At 44.9% G+C, this 16,605-nt stretch overlaps 1 protein-coding gene across 1 annotated transcript in view; it reads left to right on the forward strand.

The window, feature by feature from the left end:
- ankrd29 (ankyrin repeat domain 29) overlaps positions 1-16,605 on the forward strand; it is a 122,927-nt gene that overhangs the window by 2,457 nt on the left and 103,865 nt on the right. The window contains exons 3-4 of the mRNA XM_078539746.1: positions 296-394; positions 9,498-9,596. Of these exons, the coding sequence (XP_078395872.1) occupies positions 296-394; positions 9,498-9,596 (198 nt within the window). The remainder of the gene's footprint in view (positions 1-295; positions 395-9,497; positions 9,597-16,605) is intronic.

Genomic DNA, 16,605 nt, shown 5'->3' on the forward strand with positions numbered 1-16,605 from the left:
GTATTGGCAGAAACCCTGGTTAGTGGCTGTATGTGGGGCGTCTGCCAACGTGACGTGCCGTGACGGCAGCCAATCAAGAAAATTGCCCCAAGGAAATTCTCTGCAATGTATCTTGAACGAAGTTAGAAAAAAACAACTGTCAGTGTGGGAACAAAGAAACATTAACAATTAGGAAGAACAACAACAATTCAAACTCAATCAAAACATTACCATTAACTTAGTTAAAGCCTGATAAAAGATTGAGAGCAGTAGCTGATTTTTGCTGACTGAATTAATGCCCTTTCTTTTTCCCCAGTCAGGTTCTACAGCATTATACTTTGCTGCTCAACAAGGAAATGATACAATTGTGAAATTTCTTTTGGAGTATGGGGCTTCCACTGAACTATCAACGAAAGTAAGAAAACTAAGTATTCATATAGAAACTGCAGTGATATATCTCACATAACTGGAAGTAATCGATGATTGACACATTGGTTTATTCCTGTGTTGTCACTGTGTTGGGGAGGTGATGTTGTCGTGGTATTGTCACTGGGCTAGTAATCCAGAGACCCAGGATAATGCTCTGGGGACCTGGGTTGGAATCCCGCCACAGCAGATGGTGGAATTTTAATTCAATAAAAGTCTGGAATTAAAGTCTAATGCTGACCATGAAAAATCCCATCGGGTTCACTAATGCCCTTTAGGGAAGGAAATCTATCCTCCTTACCTGGTCTGGCCTACATGTGACTCCAGACCCACAGCAATGTGGTTGACTCTTACATGCCCTCTGAAATGGCCTAGCAAGCGACTGAGTTGCATCAAACTGCTACAAAGTCACAAAAAAGGAATGAAAGGACGGACCATCCGGCATCGACTTAGGCACGGGAAACAACAAAGGCAAGCTCAGCCCTGTCAACCCTGCAAAGTCCTCCTCAATAACATAGAACCATAGAAAAGTTACAGCACAGAAGGAGGCCATTCGGCCCATCTTGTCTATGCCAGCCCGAGCACACCCAGCTCTTTCTAATCCCACCTTCCTGCACCCGGTCCATAGCCCTGCAGCTTATAGCACTTTAGGTGCAGATCCAGGTACTTTTTAAAAGAGTTTAAGAGTGGCCTCTACCACCAACTTGGGCAGCGAATTCCAGACACCCACTACCCACTGCCCCCCTATACCTTCTGCCACTTATCTGGGGATTAGTGCCAAAATTGGGAGAGCTGTCTCACAGACTAGCAACAGCTTGACATAGTCATCCTTACGGAATCGTATCTTACAGATAATTTCCCAGACACCACCATCACCATCCCTGGGTATGTCCTGTCCCACCAGCAGGACAGACCAATCAGAGGTGATGGCACAGTTGGGAGGGAGTTGCGCTGGGAGTCCTCAACATCGACTCCGGACCACTATGAAGTCTCATGGCATCAGGTCAAACATGGGCGAGGAAACCTCCTGCTGATCACCATGTACTGCCCTCCCTCAGCTGATGAATCAGTGCTCCTCCATGTTGAACACCACTTGGAGGAAGCACTGAGGGTGGCAAGGGCAGCATTTATTACCTATCCCTAATTGCCCTTGTTCAGAGGGCACTTTTTTAAGAGTCAACCACATGGCTATGGGTCTGGAGTCATATGTAAGGACAGCAGATTTCCTTCCCTAAAGGGCATTACTCAACCAGGTGGGTTTCTATAACAATTGGCAATGGTTTCATGGTCATTTTTTAAAAATTCAAATTTCACTATCTACCATTAGATAGCATTACCCTGGGTTTCTAGATTACCAGTCTAGGGACAATACCGCCACACCGCCACCTCCCCTAATAGAAAAGACCAGCACATCAGTACAAAAGATAAGGCTGAAGCATTTGCTACAATCTTCAGCCAGAAGTGCCGAGTGGATGATCCATCTCGGCCTCCTCCAGGAGTCCCCAGCTTCATAGATGCCAATCTTCAGCCAATACAATTCACTTCTCGTGATATCAAGAAACAGTTGAAGGCATTGGATATTGCAAAGGCTATGGACCCTAACAATATTCCGGCAATAGTACTGAAGACTTGTCCTCCAGAACTTGCCGTGCCCCTAGCCAAGCTGTTCCAGTACAGCTACAACACTGGCATCTACCCGGCTATGTGGAAAATTGCCCAGGTATGTCCTGTACACAAAAAGCAGAATAAATCCAACCTGGCCAATTACCAGCCTATCAGTCTACTCTCGATCATCAGTAAAGTAATGGAAGGGGTCATCAACAGTGCTATCAAGTGGCACTTGCTTAGCAATAAGCTGTTCATTGACGCCCAGTTTGGGTTCAGCCAGGGCCACTCAGCTCCTGACCTCATTACAGCCTTGGTTCAAACATGGACAAAAGAGCTGAACTCCCGAGGTGAGTTGAGAGTGACTGCCCTTGACATCAAGGCAGCATTTCACCGAGTGTGGCATCAAGGAGCCCTAGCAAAACTGGAGTCAATGGGAATCTGGGGAAAATTCTCAGCCGGTTGGAGTCATACCAAGCACAAAGGAAGATAGCTGTGGTTGTTGGAGGTCAGTCATCTCAGCTGCAGGACATCACTGCAGGAGTTCCTCAGGGTAGTGTCCTCGGCCCAACCGTCTTCAGCTGCTTCATCAATGACCTTCCTTCTATCATAAGGCCAGAGGTGGGGATGTTCTCTGAAGATTGCACAATGTTCAGTACCATTCGCAACACCTCAGATATTGATGCAGTCCATGTCCAGATGCAGCAAGACCTGGACAATATCCACGGTTGGGCTGCCAAGTAGCAAGTAACATTCATGCCACACAAGTGCCAGGCAATGACCATCTCCAACATCAGAGAATCTAACCATCCTTGACGTTCAGTGATGGCATTACCATCACTGAATTCCCCACTATCAGTGTCCTGCAGGTTACCATTGACCAGAAACTCAACTGGACTAGCCATATAAATACTGTGGCTACAAGAGCAGGTCAGAGGCTAGGATTTGTGCGATGAGTAACTCACCTCCTGACTCCCCAGAGCCTGTCCAAGGCACAAGTCAGGAGTGTGATGGAATACTCCTCACTTGCCTGAATGTGTGCAGCTCCCACAACACACAAGAAGCTTGACACCATCCAGGACAAAGCAGTCCACTTGATTGGCACCACATCCACAATCATTCACTTCCTCCACCACCGACGCACAGTAGCAGCAGTGTGTACCATCTACAAGATGCACTGCAGGAATTCACCAAAGCTCTTTCGACAGCAACTTCCAAACCCACAACCACTACCATCTAGAACGACAAGGGCAACAGATAGATGGGAAGACCACCACCTGAAAGTTCCCCTCTAAGTCACTCACCATCCTGACTTGGAAATGTATCACTTTTTCTTCACTGTGACTGGGTCAAAATCCTGGAACTCCCTTCCTAACAGCACTGTGGGTGTACCTACACCACATGGACTGCAGCGGTTCAAGAAGGCAGCTTACCACCACCTTCTCAAGGGCAACTGGGGATGGGCAATAAAAGCTGGCCCAGCCAGCGAAGCCCACATCCCGTGGATGAATTTTTAAAAAGTTTGTATTGTTTAGTGTTGAATTTTACAATTTATCTAAAGGTCAGAAAAGAAATAAAACACACAACTGTACATTGCAGATTAAAGTTCCCAATGTGGCCCACTGTGCTTTGTATGTATGCACAAATCATTGATGATTGAGAAAGGCATAAGGCACATGGGATCCTGGGCTTTATAAATAGAGGCATAGGATAGAAAAGCAAGGAAATTGTGATGAACATTTATAAAATGCTGGTTTGGCCACATCTGGAGTATTGTGTTCAATTCTGAACACAACACTTTAGGAAAAATGTGAAGGCATTGGAAAGGATGCAGAAAAGATTTACAAGAACGGTTGTGGGGATGAAAGACTTCAGTTACTAGGATAGAATAGCGAACCTGGAACTGTTCTTCTTGGAGATGGGAAGGTTGGGAGGAGATTTGATTGAGGTGTTCTAAATCATGAGGGGCATCCGGACAGTGTAGATAGGGAGAAACTGTTCCCATTGGTGGAAGGATTGAGAACTAGTGGACACTAGTTTGAAGTATTTGGCAAGAGAACCAGAGGTAACATAAGGAAAAACATTTTTTACGTGACGAGTGGTTAGGATCTGGAATGCACTGCCTGAGGGTGTGGGGAAGGCAGATCCACTTGTGGCTTTTGAAAGGAAATTGGACAATTATCTGAAGAGAAAAAAATTTGCTGGGCCATGGAGAAAAGGGAGGGTGAGTGGGACTAGCTGACTTGCTCTCACAGAGAGCTGGCATAGATTCAGTGATTGAAGTGGCCTCCTTCCCATACCCTTAGTCATCAGCAAAGTGATGAAGAAGACAACAAAAGCATTATCAAGTAGCCTTTACTCAGCAATAACCTGATCATTGAGTGCAGGTTCATTTCGCCAGGACCACTCAGCTCCAGACCTTGTTACAGCCTTCGCCAATATGAATGAAAGTGCTGAATTTCAGGGGTGAGGTGACAGTGCCGCACTGGACAGCAAGGCAGCATTTGCACCAAGGACCCCATTAAATTCAAGTTCATGGGGGTCAGGGAAAATATCTCCAGTGGTTGGAGTAATACCTAGCACAGCAGAAGATGGTTATGGTTTTTGGAAGCCAATAATCTCAGCCCCAAGACATCACTGCAGGAGTTGGTCAGGAAGTGTCCCAGCCCAACTAACTTCAGCTGTTTCACCAATGACCTTTCCTTAGCTTCCGTTTTAAGTGGCCTCTGTAGTTCTGTGTGAGAAAGAAGATTAGCTTTGTTTCAAGTCATGAGTGTTAGCCTGTGACCCTCTGATGGAAGGAGATTGTGTCGGGTCGTGTTTGACAATGATGCCTATAGTAATTGTATAGCTTACTTTCACTCATTGCCAAAGCTTACACATGAAGAATGAATAAGATTCCAGGAAGAGACCAGTGCCTGTGGAAATGGGAAACTAAAACAGAAAATGCTGGAAAAGCTCAGCAGGTCTAACAGCATCTGTGGAAAAAAAAAAGAGTTAACATTTCGAGTCCTTATGACTCTTCTTCAGAGCTAAAGAGAAGTAAAATGTAATGAAATTTATACTGTTTAAAGGGGGTGGAGCGGGTGCAGCTGGATAGAAGGCCAGTGATAGGTGGAGGCAGAGGAGAGATTGCCAGAGATGTCATGGACAAAAGGACAAAGGGATGTTAATGATAGTGGTACTGGCTAAAGGAGGTGCTAGTGGCGGCATTAAGGTCGGAGAGCAGAATGTGATAATGGCAGGGCAAGGGTAAGCACCCTGGAAAGAACAACATGAAATGAACAAGTGATAGATGGCTCTTGTGGGGGTGGGGTGGCGGAGGGGACGGTGATGGGGAAAACGATTGAAAATAGGATTTAAAAATGAATAAAAATAAATTTAAATAAAAATAAGCGGATAAAAAAATTTAAAAATGAAAAAATAAAAATTAAGAAATGAGAATGAATATTGAAAAAAGGGGATATAAAGGGGGTGAGGATTGAGGAGAGAGTTCATAGTCTGAAGTTGTTGAACTCAATGTTAAGTCCGGAAGACTGTAAACTGCCTAATTGGAAGATGAGATGCTGTTCCTCCAGTTTGCGTTGGGCTTCACTGGAACACTGCAGCAGGCCAAGGCAGACATGTGGGCATGAGAGCAGGATGGGGTGTTGAAATGGCAAGCGACAGGAAGGTCTGGGTCATGCTTGCGGACAGACCGAAGGTGTTCTGCAAAGCGGTCACCCAGTCTGCGTTTGGTCTCTCCAGTGTAGAGGAGACCGCGTTGGGAGCAGCGAATGCAGTAGGACTTGAACAAGGAATGTTCCACATACCCCATAAAGGAACAGGCGTAACTGGGGTCCACGCGAGTACCCAAAGCCACACCTTTTATTTGGAGGAAGTGAGATAAGTTAAAGGAGAAATTGTTTATTGAAAGAACAAGTTCAGCCGGACAGAGGAGAGTGGTGGTGGATGGGGATTGTTCGAGTCTCTGTTCAAGGGAGAATCGGAGAGCCCTCAGACCATCCTGGTGAAGGATGGAGGTGTAGAGGGATTGGACATCCATGGTGAAGAGGAGGCGGCTATGGCCAGGGAACTGGAAATTGTTGATATGACATAGGGCAATCAGAGAAATCACGGGGTTGGGAGACTATGAGGTTGGAGGGAAGATCTCCAGAGGAGATGAGGCCAGTGACAGTCCTGGAAAGAAGGGCTTGATGTTCGGTGGTGGGGTCATGATCCAGGTAGAGGTAGGAGGAAGCGTCTGTGAGTTGGCACTCAGCCTCTGTGAAATAGAGGTCAGTGCGCCAGACAACAACAGCATCACCTTTGTCGGCAGATTTGACGACAAAGTCAGGCTTGGACCTGAGAGAACAGAGTGCAGCAAGTTCAGAAGGAGACAGTTTAGGGTGGGTGAGAGGAGCAGAGAAATTGAGACGGCTGATGTCACGCCGACAGTACTCAATGAAAAGATCAACAGCAGGTAAGAGGCCAGAGGGAGGGGTCCAGGTGGAGGGAGAATACTGGAGGTGGGTGAAAGGATACGTTGAATGGGTGGGAGGACTCCTGCCCAAAGCAGTGAGGACGGAGATGGAGGCAGCAGAAGAAGAGGTCGTGCCGAGCCTGGAATTCATTGAGGTGAGGGCTTCAGGGCATGAAACTGAGTCCTTTGCTGAGTACTGTACGTTCAGCATCAGAGAGGGGAAGGTCAGAGGGTATGGTGAATACACGGCAAGGGCTGGGATTAGAAGATAGGATGGGGTCAGAGGGATGGGAAGGGATGGAGGGTCCTGGATGGGCATTGGTATCGATGAGTTCTTGGAGCTTGCGTTCCTTAGCACCTGAAAGGAAGAGACAAAGTTTCTTCTTAAGGCGTCGGATGAGACGAAGAATAAAATGAAACTGGGGACAAGGACAGCTTTGAGATATGCTGAGTTGGTGCTGCCGGAGGGAGAGGTTGAGTGTGTTTATATGGCGGCGCATGGCATTGACTGTGGATCTCAGAATGCGGCGAGAACAGCTGTCCAAGGAGTGTTGTATGTCCTGGAGGTAATTGTAATCCCAGGTGGATTCAAAATATGAGGGATGGAACTTCAGTCGATACATCAAACCATTGTTTCCAGGACTGTCACTGACCTCATCTCCTCTGGAGATCTTCCCTCCACAGCTTCCAACCTCATAGTCTCCAAACCCCGGACAGCCTGCTTCTACCTCCTCCCCAAAATCTACAAACAGGACTGTCCCGGTAGACCGAGCGTGTCGGCCTGTTCCTGCCCCACAAAACTCATTTCTTCCCATCTTGACTCCATTCCCTCTCCCCTTGTCCAGTCTCTTCCCACCTACATCCGCCATTTCTCTGATGCCCTACGTTATATCAACAATTTCCAGTTCCCTGGCCCTAACCGCCTCCTCTTCACCATGGATGTCCAATCCCTCTACACCTCCATCTCTCGCCAGGATGGTCTGAGGGCTCTCCAGTTCTTCCTTGAACAAAGGCCCAAACAATCCCCATCCACCACCACTCTCCACCGTCTGGCTGAACTTGTTCTCTCATGAACAATTTCTCCTCCACTTCCTACAAATAAAAGGTATGGCTATGGGTACCTGCACGGGCCCCAGTTATAACTGTCTCCTTATGGGGTATGTGGAACATTCCTTGTTCCATTCCTACTCAGGCCCCTTCCCACAACTCTTTTTTCAGTACATCGATGACTGTTTCGGTGCTGCTTCATGTTCTCGTCTGAACCTGGAAATTTTTTTAATCAATTTTGCTTCCAATTCCACCTCTCCATCACCTTCACGTGGTCCATCTCTGACACTTCCCTTCCCTTCCTTGACCTCTCTGTCTCAATTTCTGGTGATAGACTGTCCAATATTCACTACAAGCCCACCGACTCCCACAGCTACCTTGACTACAGCTCCTCACACCCTGCTTCCTGTAAGGACTCCATCCCATTCTCTCAGTTCCTTCGCCTCCGTCGCTTCTGTTCCGATGATGTCACTTTCCAAAACGGCGCATCTGACGTGTTCCTTCTCCCATAACCGAGGTTTCTCACCCACTGTGGTTGATAGGGCCCTCAACTGTGTCCGACCCATCTCCCCCGCCTCTGCCCTCACACCTTCCTCTCCCTCCCAGAACCATGATAGGGTCCGCCCTGTCCTCACTTTTCACCCCACCAGCCTCCGCATTCAAAGAATCATCCTCCGCCATTTCCGCCAACTCCAGCATGATGCCACCACCAAACACACCTTCTCTTCATCAACCCTGTCGGCATTCTGAAGGGATCGTTCCCTCTGGGACGCCCTGGTCCACTTCTCCATCACCCCTAACACCTCTTCTCCCTCCTAGGGTACCTTCCCATGCAACTGCAGGAGGTGCAACACCTGTCTCTTCACCTCCTTCCTCCTCACCGTCCAAGGGCTAAACACTCCTTTCAGGTGAAGCAGCGCTTCACTTGCACCTCCATCAATTTGGTCTACTACATTCGCTCCTCCCAATGTGTTCTCCTCTACATTGGGGAGACCAAACGCAGACTGGGTGACCGATTTGCGGAACACCTTCGGTCTGTCCACAGCATGACCCAGACCTTCCTGTTGCTTGCCATTTCAACACCCCAACCTGCTCTCATGCCCACATGTTCGTTCTTGGCCTGCTGCAGTGTTCCAGTGAAGCCCAACGCAAACTAGAAGAACAGCACCTCATCTTTGGATTAGGCACTTTACAGCCTTCTGGACTTAACATTGAGTTCAACAACTTCAGACCATGAACTCTCTCCTCTATCCTCACCCCCTTTATATCCCCTTGTTTCAATGTTCATTCTCATTTCTTAATTTATATTTTTAATTTTTTAATTTTAATTTTTTATCCACTTATTTTTATTTCTATTTTTATTTAAATTCATTTTTATTCATTGTTTTATTCATTGTTTTATTCTAGTTTCAATCTTTTTTCCCACCATCGTCGCTCCCCCCCCCAACCTACCCCCACTAGGTCCATCTGTCACGTTCATTTCATGTTGTTCTTTCCAGAGTGCTTACCCTTGTCCTGCTAAAATCACATCCTGCTTTCTGACCTTAATGCCACCAGGAGCACCTCCTTTAGCCTGTACCACTGTCATTAACACCCCCTTTGTCCTTTTGTCCATGACATCTCTGGCAATCACTCCTTTGCCTCCACCTATCACTGGCCTTCTATCCAGCTTCACCTGCTCCACCCCCCTTAAACAGTATAAATTGCATTACATTTTACTTCTCTTTAGCTCTGAAGAAGTCATAAGGACTCAAAACGTTAACCCTGTTTTTCTTTTCTCCACAGATGCTGTTAGACCTGCTGAGTTTTTCCAGCATTTTCTGTTTTTGTTTCAGATTTCCAGCATGTGCAGTATTTTGCTTTTACCTGTGGAAATGGGGTTCTAATAATGAATGAGAGTCTTCAGGAGATAACAGCAGGAGAGAAAATTTGGTGAAGATAAAATAAAATAAATTTTCCATGTGTTCTCCCTGTACAGAATGGTGCTACTCCCCTTTCAATTGCCAGTCAGCACGGGCATATAAATGTGGTGGAGACATTACTCAACAGAAGATGCAATGTTAACATCCAGCTGAAGGTAAGAGCTTGGTGTGACTGAGCGACACTACTATTTGATATTTGAAATCAGCACCTGAATTCTTTTTATTTTCTTATGAGATGTGGGCGTCGCTGGCTCACTTATTAGCCTTGCCTAATTGCCCTTGAGAAGGTGGTGGTGAACCACCTTCTTGAACCGCTGCAGTCCATGTGGTGTAGGTACACCCACAGTGTTGTTAGGGAGGAACTTCCAGGATTTTGACCCAGCAACAGTGAAGGAATGGAGATACATTTCCAAGTCAGGATGGTGAGTGTGTTGGAGGGGAACTTGCAGGTGATGGTGTTCCCATGTATCTGCTGCCCTTGTCCTTCTAAGTGGTAGAAGTCGTGGGTTTGGAAGGTGCTACCTAAGGAGCCTTGGTGCATTTCTGTACAAATAAACTTATAATTAAAACCTTGGTTAGACCAGAATTGTATGCAGTTTTGGTCGCCATGTATTAAAAAGGATATAGAGGCACTGGAGAAGGTACAGAAAAGGATTTATGGGGATGATACCAAAATTGAGAGGTTATAGCTATCACAAAAGACAGAGGTTCTTTTAGAATTCTCTAGAAAAGAGAAGGCTGAGAGATGACCTAATAGAGGTCTTTTGGACTATGAAAGAGTTAGATAGACATACAGAAGATGTTTACACTTTTGAAGGAGATAGGAATTGGCGGCCATAAATATAAAGTAATCACTATGAGTCCGATGGGGAATTCAGGAGAAACTTTTAAAAAATTTATTGATGGGATGTGGGCATCGCTAGATAGGCCAGCATTTATTGGCCATCTGTAATTGCCCTTGAGAAGGTGGTGGTGAGCTGCCTTCTTGAACCGCTGCAGTTTACCCAGAGTGGTGAGAATATGGAATTAGCTATCACAGGGAATGTTTGATGGAAATAGCATAGACATGATTAAGGGAAAGCTTGATAAGTAGATGATGAAGCAAGGAATAGAAGGAAGACTCAAGTATAAGGTAGTTGGAAAAGAACTAGAGGCGAGAAGAGAGGGTTTTTTACACAATAAGTTATCATGATCTGGTTTGCACTAACTGAAAGGTTGGTGGAAGCAAATTTAGTGGCAACATTTAAAAGGGAATTGGACAAATACTTGAAAAGGAGATATTTGCAAAGCTATTATGGGGGAGGGAGTGTTCTTTCTAAGAAGCGACAAAGGCATAATGGGGCGAATGGCATCCTTCTGTGCTAAATCATTCTATGATCCTGATATGCTGATAGGTTAGGTGAAATTTGAGATAAGAAGTTTGTTTTTCCTTCATCCTCTATTTTCTAGGGCATCCTGTTTGTATGTAATCATAGAATCATCGAAAGTTTAAAGCTCAGAAAGAGGTCATTGTGCCCATTGTGTCTGCGCCGGCCGAGAAACAAGCCAAACAGCCTAATCCCACTTTCCAGCATTTGGTCCATAGCCCTGAAACAAGAACAAAAATTGCTGGAAAAACTCAGCAGGTCTGACAGCATCTGTGGAGAGAAAGACAGAGTTAACGTTTCAAGTCCATATGACTCTTCTTCAGAACATAATATTGTACATCTCAATCAAAGAACTAAGTACTGCTGATAGCCTAGACAAATATAGGAAGTGCTGGGACGAATTAAAAAAAGGAAATCAAAGAGAGGGCATGAAAAAAGATTAGCAAGTAAAGTTAAAGATAACCCAAAGATGTTTGACCAATACATTAATGCTAAAAGGTGAGTTAAGGAAAAAGTGGGACCTATCAGAGATGAAGATGGAAACTTGTGTGTAGATGCAGAGGCTGTGGGAAGGGTTTTGAATGAATATTTTGTCTCCGTGTTTACAAAAGAAAGGGAGGATGTAGATATAGTAGTCCAGGAGGAACACTGCGAGATATTGGATGGGATAGTCATAAAGAGAGAGGAAGTATTTGAAGGGTTGAAATCCTTGAAAGTTGATAAGTCGCCAGGGTCAGATGGATTAGTTCTGAGGCTGCTGCAGGAAGTCAGGGAGGAGATAGCAGATGCTCTGAGATGATTTTCCAATCTTCACTAGATACAGGGGAGGTACCAGAGGACTGGAGAAATGCAAACGTAGTTCCATTGTTTAAAAAGGGATCAAATGAAATGCCAAACAAATTTAGGCCAGTTAGTCTTACATCGGTGGTGAGCAAATTAGTAGAATCAATCCTGAGAGATAGGATTAACTGTCATGTGGAAAGGCATGGACTAGTCAGGGATGGTCAGCATGGATTTGTTAAAGGAAGGCCTTGCCTCACAAATTTGATTGAATTCTTTGAGGAAGTGACAAGAAGGGTTGATGAAGGTAGTGCAGTGGATGTTGTGTACATGGATTTTAGCAAGGCATTTGACAAGGTCCCACATGGCAGATTGGTCAGGAAAGTAAAAGCCCATGGGATTCAGGGTAACGTGGCAGACTGGATAAATGGTTGGCTTTGTAACAGGAAACAAAGGGTAATGGTCGATGGATGCCCTTGCGAATGGAAAGTTGTCTCAAGTGGTGTTCCATAGGGCTCAGTGTTTGGACTCTTGTTGTTCGTGTTATATATTAACGATTTGGACATGAACGTGGGGGGCACGATTGGAAAATTTGCAGATGACACAAAGATTGGCCGAGTAGTGGATAGTGTAGAGGATAGCTATAATCTCCAAAACGATATAGATAGGCTGGCGGAGTGGGCGGTAAAGTGGCAGATGGATTTTAACATAGAAAAGTGTGAGGTCATACATTTAGGGAGGTCAAACAGTTACAGGGATTACAAAGTAAATGGGAATGTACTAAGAGGGGTAGATGAAGTGAGAGAACTTGGCGTACAAGTACACAGATCCCTGAAGGCAGCAGTTCAAGTAGACAAGGTTGTAAAGAAGGCATATGGAATGCTCTCCTTCATTGGTAGAGGTATAGAATCTAAAAGTAAGGATATAATGTTGGAATTGTATAAAACACTGGTGAGGCCACAACTGGAGTATTGTGTGCAGTTCTGTTCACCACATTACAGGAAGGACGTAATAGCTCTGGAGAGAGTGCAGAGGGGGTTTACAAGAATGTTGCCAGGGTTAGAAAAGTGTAGCTACAAGGAGAGATTGGATAGGGTGGGGTTATTTTCCTTGGAACAAAGAAGGCTGAGAGGTGACTTGATTGAGGTGCACAAATTTATGAGGGGAATAGATAGAGTGGACAGGATAAAATTGTTTCCCTTGATGGAGAATTCTAGAACCAGGGGACATAGATTCAAGATAAGTGGCAGAAGGTGTAGGGGGGACATGAGGAAGAACTTTTTTATGCAGAGGGTAGTGGGTGTCTGGAATTCGCTGCCCAAGTTGGTGGTAGAAGCAGAAACTTTAAACTCTTTTAAAGAGTACCTGGATCTGCACCTTAAGTGCTGTAAGCTGCAGGGCTATGGGCCGGGTGCAGAAGGTGGGATTAGAAAGGGCACCTGGGTGTCCTCGGGCTGGCATGGACAAGATGGGCCGAATGGCCTCCTGTGCTGTAACTTTTCTGTGGTTCTAAATCTCCCCTCAACCCCCTCTGTTCCAAGGAGAACAGCCCCAGCCTATCCAATCTTTCCTCATAGCTACAATTTTCCAGTCCTGGCAACATCCTCATAAATCTCTTCTGTACCCTCTCTAATGCAATTACATCCTTTCTGTAATGAGGTGACCAGAACTGCACACAGTGCTCAAGTTGTGGTTTAACTAATATAGGCCAGGATTTCCCAGTCGGCAAGCGAGGGGCTGGGCCCGCTCGCTGATGTGGGATGACGTCAGGCGGAACTCCCGACGTCACCCCGCCCCATTTAAATTTTCAGGTAGGCAGAGGCACATCAGAATCAGCTGTGCATCCGCCGACCTGTCAGTGGCCAATTGAGGCCATTGACAGAGTCATTAAAGTAATTAATGGACCTGCCCGTCCAACCTTAAGGTTGGCGGGCAGGCCAGGTGCCCTGGCGGGCATTAGAGAAAGCATGGAACCTCATCCACGGGCGGGATGAGGTTTCATGTAGGTTTTAAAAAATGTAATTAAAGTGTGTTTAAAAATGATGGACATGTCCCAACTCATGTGACAGTGTCACATGAGGGGACATGTCAGGGAATTTTTTTTTCTATTTTTCAGATTTTTTACTGTAGAGCCGATCTCCCTGAGGCAGCGCTTAGCCTCAGGGAGATGAGTGTGCTCTTTCGTGCGCATGCGCAAAGGAGCACACTCCCGCACTCTCGGCTCAGGGATCCCTTAATTGGCCCGCCCACGTAAAATGGAAGCGCACCCCCAATCGGAGGCACGCCTTCATGCGCCCGCTCTTAAACTTTCCCCCCGATGGGAGGGGAAAATTCTGCCCATAGTTCCAGCATAACCTCCCTGCTCTTATATTCTATACTTTGGTTAATAAAGGAAAGGATTCCTTCTGCCTTCTTACCCACCTTATCGACCTGTCCTGCTACCTTCAGGGATCCGTGGACATTCTCTCCAAGGTTCCTCACTTCCTCTACGCCTCTCAGTATCCTCCCATTTATTGTGTATTCCTTTACCTTGTTTGACCTCCTCAAATGCATCACCTCACACTTCTCTGGGCTGAATTCCATTTGCTACTTTTCTGCCCACCTGACCAGTCCATTGATGTCTTCCTGCAGCCTACAGCAATCCTCCTCACTATCAAACACATGGCCAATTTTGTGCCATCTGCCAACTTCTTGATCATGCCCCTACGTTTACATTCAAATCATTAATATATGCCACAAAAAGCAGGTGACCTAGTATTGAGCCCTGAGGAAACCCCACTGGAAACAGCCTTCTTGTCACAAAAACACCCATTAACAATTACCCTTTGTTACCCGCCACGAGCCAGTTTTGTATCCAGCTTGCTACATTCCCCTGGATCCCATGGACTTTTATTTTTTTTAACCAGTCTGCCATGTGGGATCTTGTCAAAAGCCTTGCTAAAGTCCATGTAGGCCACATCAACTACACTACCTTCGTCAATCTTCCTTGTTACTCCCACAAAAAATTCAATCAAGTTAGTCAGACATGATCTTCCCTTAACAAATCCATGCTCATTATCCTTGATTAATCTGTGCCTTTCTAAGTGACAGTTTATCTGTCCCTCAGAATTGTTTCTAATAAATTTCTCACGACCGAGGTTAAACTGACTGGCCTGTAATTATTTGGTCTATCCCTTTTTTTTAACAAAGATACAATCTTAGCAGATCTCCAATCCTCCGGCACCTCACCTGTATCCAGTGAGGATTGGAAAATGATGATCAGACCTTGTGCTCTTTCCTCCCTGGCTTCTTTTGACAGAATAGGATACATTTCATCCAGCCCTAGTGATTTATCCACTTTCAAGGGTCCTAATCCCATTAATACTTCTTCTCTACCTATGTTTATCACATCCAGCACTTCACACTCCTCCTCCTTAAGTACAATATCTGCATCATCCCCCTCTTTTGTGAAGACAGATGCAAAGTCTTATTTTATCCTGAGCTATTATTTTACTTTTAATTTGTTTAGAAAATCATTTACTAATTTCTATTATGTGATATATCAGTCTTTATTCATCTTTCATCCTAGCTTTTCCACCCTTTTATTCTTCCTAAAATCTAACAGAAAAAAAGGGCATTACATACAGTTGCATGCATATAGTTATTTGAATGAGCCATCCAATTTGTTCCACTCTGCTTTGTTCTTTCCTCATAGCCTTACAATTTTTTCCTTTTCAAATATCTATCCTTTCCCTCCCTCTCCCTGTTTTCTGAACTCTGCCTGTTTTTCTTTTTGCATTATTTGTCCTTCATCATATGGTTGTTTAAGTCTTGGTTAAATTTAGATTTTAGACTTGCCCAAAGAACTCCAGCTTCAGTTGAAACCATATAAGAATGTAGGAACATAGGATAATTCCTTAGAGTAGTTACATAGGATGACCATTAAATATAGGACTTAACATCAGGAGTAGACAATTCGGCCCTTCCAGTCTGCTCCACCATTCAATAAGATCATGGCTGATCTGGTTGTGGCCTCAACACCACCTTCCTGTCAGCTCCCCATAACCATTGTATATCAAAAATCTATCTAACTCAGCCTTGAATGAATTCAATAAACCAGCCTCCACTACTTTCTGGGGAAGAGAATTCTACAGACTAACGGCATCTGAGAGAAAACATTTCTCTTCATCGACCTCTTATTCTTAAACTGTGACTCCTAGTCTCCCCTACAGGTCGAAACTTCCTACTAGTACTTAATATATCAAGTGTCCTCAGGATCTTATATGTTTCAATAAGATCACCTTTCATTCTTCTAAATTCCAAAGGATATAGTCCCAATCTACTCAACCCTTCTTCATAAGATAAGACCTTCATCTCAGGAATGAGTTGAATGAATCTTCTTGGAATACCTTCCAACACTAATTTGTCCTTTTTCAATAAGGAGACCAAAATCATACACAGTACTCCAGACATGTTCTCACCAAGACCAAGGCTGCAGTAAAACTTTCCTACTTTTATATTCCATTCCCCTTGCAGTAAACGCCAACATTCCATTTTTCTTCCTAACTACTCACTGAACCTACGTACTAGCTTTTTGTGAGTTGTGTACCAGGACACCCAGAGCCCTCTGTACATCAGAGTTCTGTAGTCTCTTTCTCTCTCTCTCTCTCTCGCTCTCCCTCTCTCTCCATTTAAATAGTATACTGCTTTTCTATTCTTCCTCCCAAAATGGACAAGTTCACATTTTCCCACATTATACTCCATCTGCCAAATTTTTGCCCAGTTACTTAACCTATCTGTATCCCTTTGTAGACTCTGTAAATCCTCTCAATTACTTACTTTCCTGTCTATCTTGATGTCTTTGACAACTTTAGCTACTAAACCTTTGGTCCCTTCATCTAAGTCATTGATATAGATTGTAAATAGTTGATGCCCCAGCGCTGTTCCCTGTGGCACTCACTAGTTACAGCCTGCCAATCGAAAAAGACCCATTTATCCCTACTCTTACTTCCTGTTAGCTAACTAATCCTTTATCCAT

Source organism: Cetorhinus maximus, chromosome 4, assembly GCF_964194155.1.
Source record: "Cetorhinus maximus chromosome 4, sCetMax3.hap1.1, whole genome shotgun sequence".
Taxonomy (NCBI): Eukaryota; Metazoa; Chordata; class Chondrichthyes; order Lamniformes; family Cetorhinidae; genus Cetorhinus; species Cetorhinus maximus.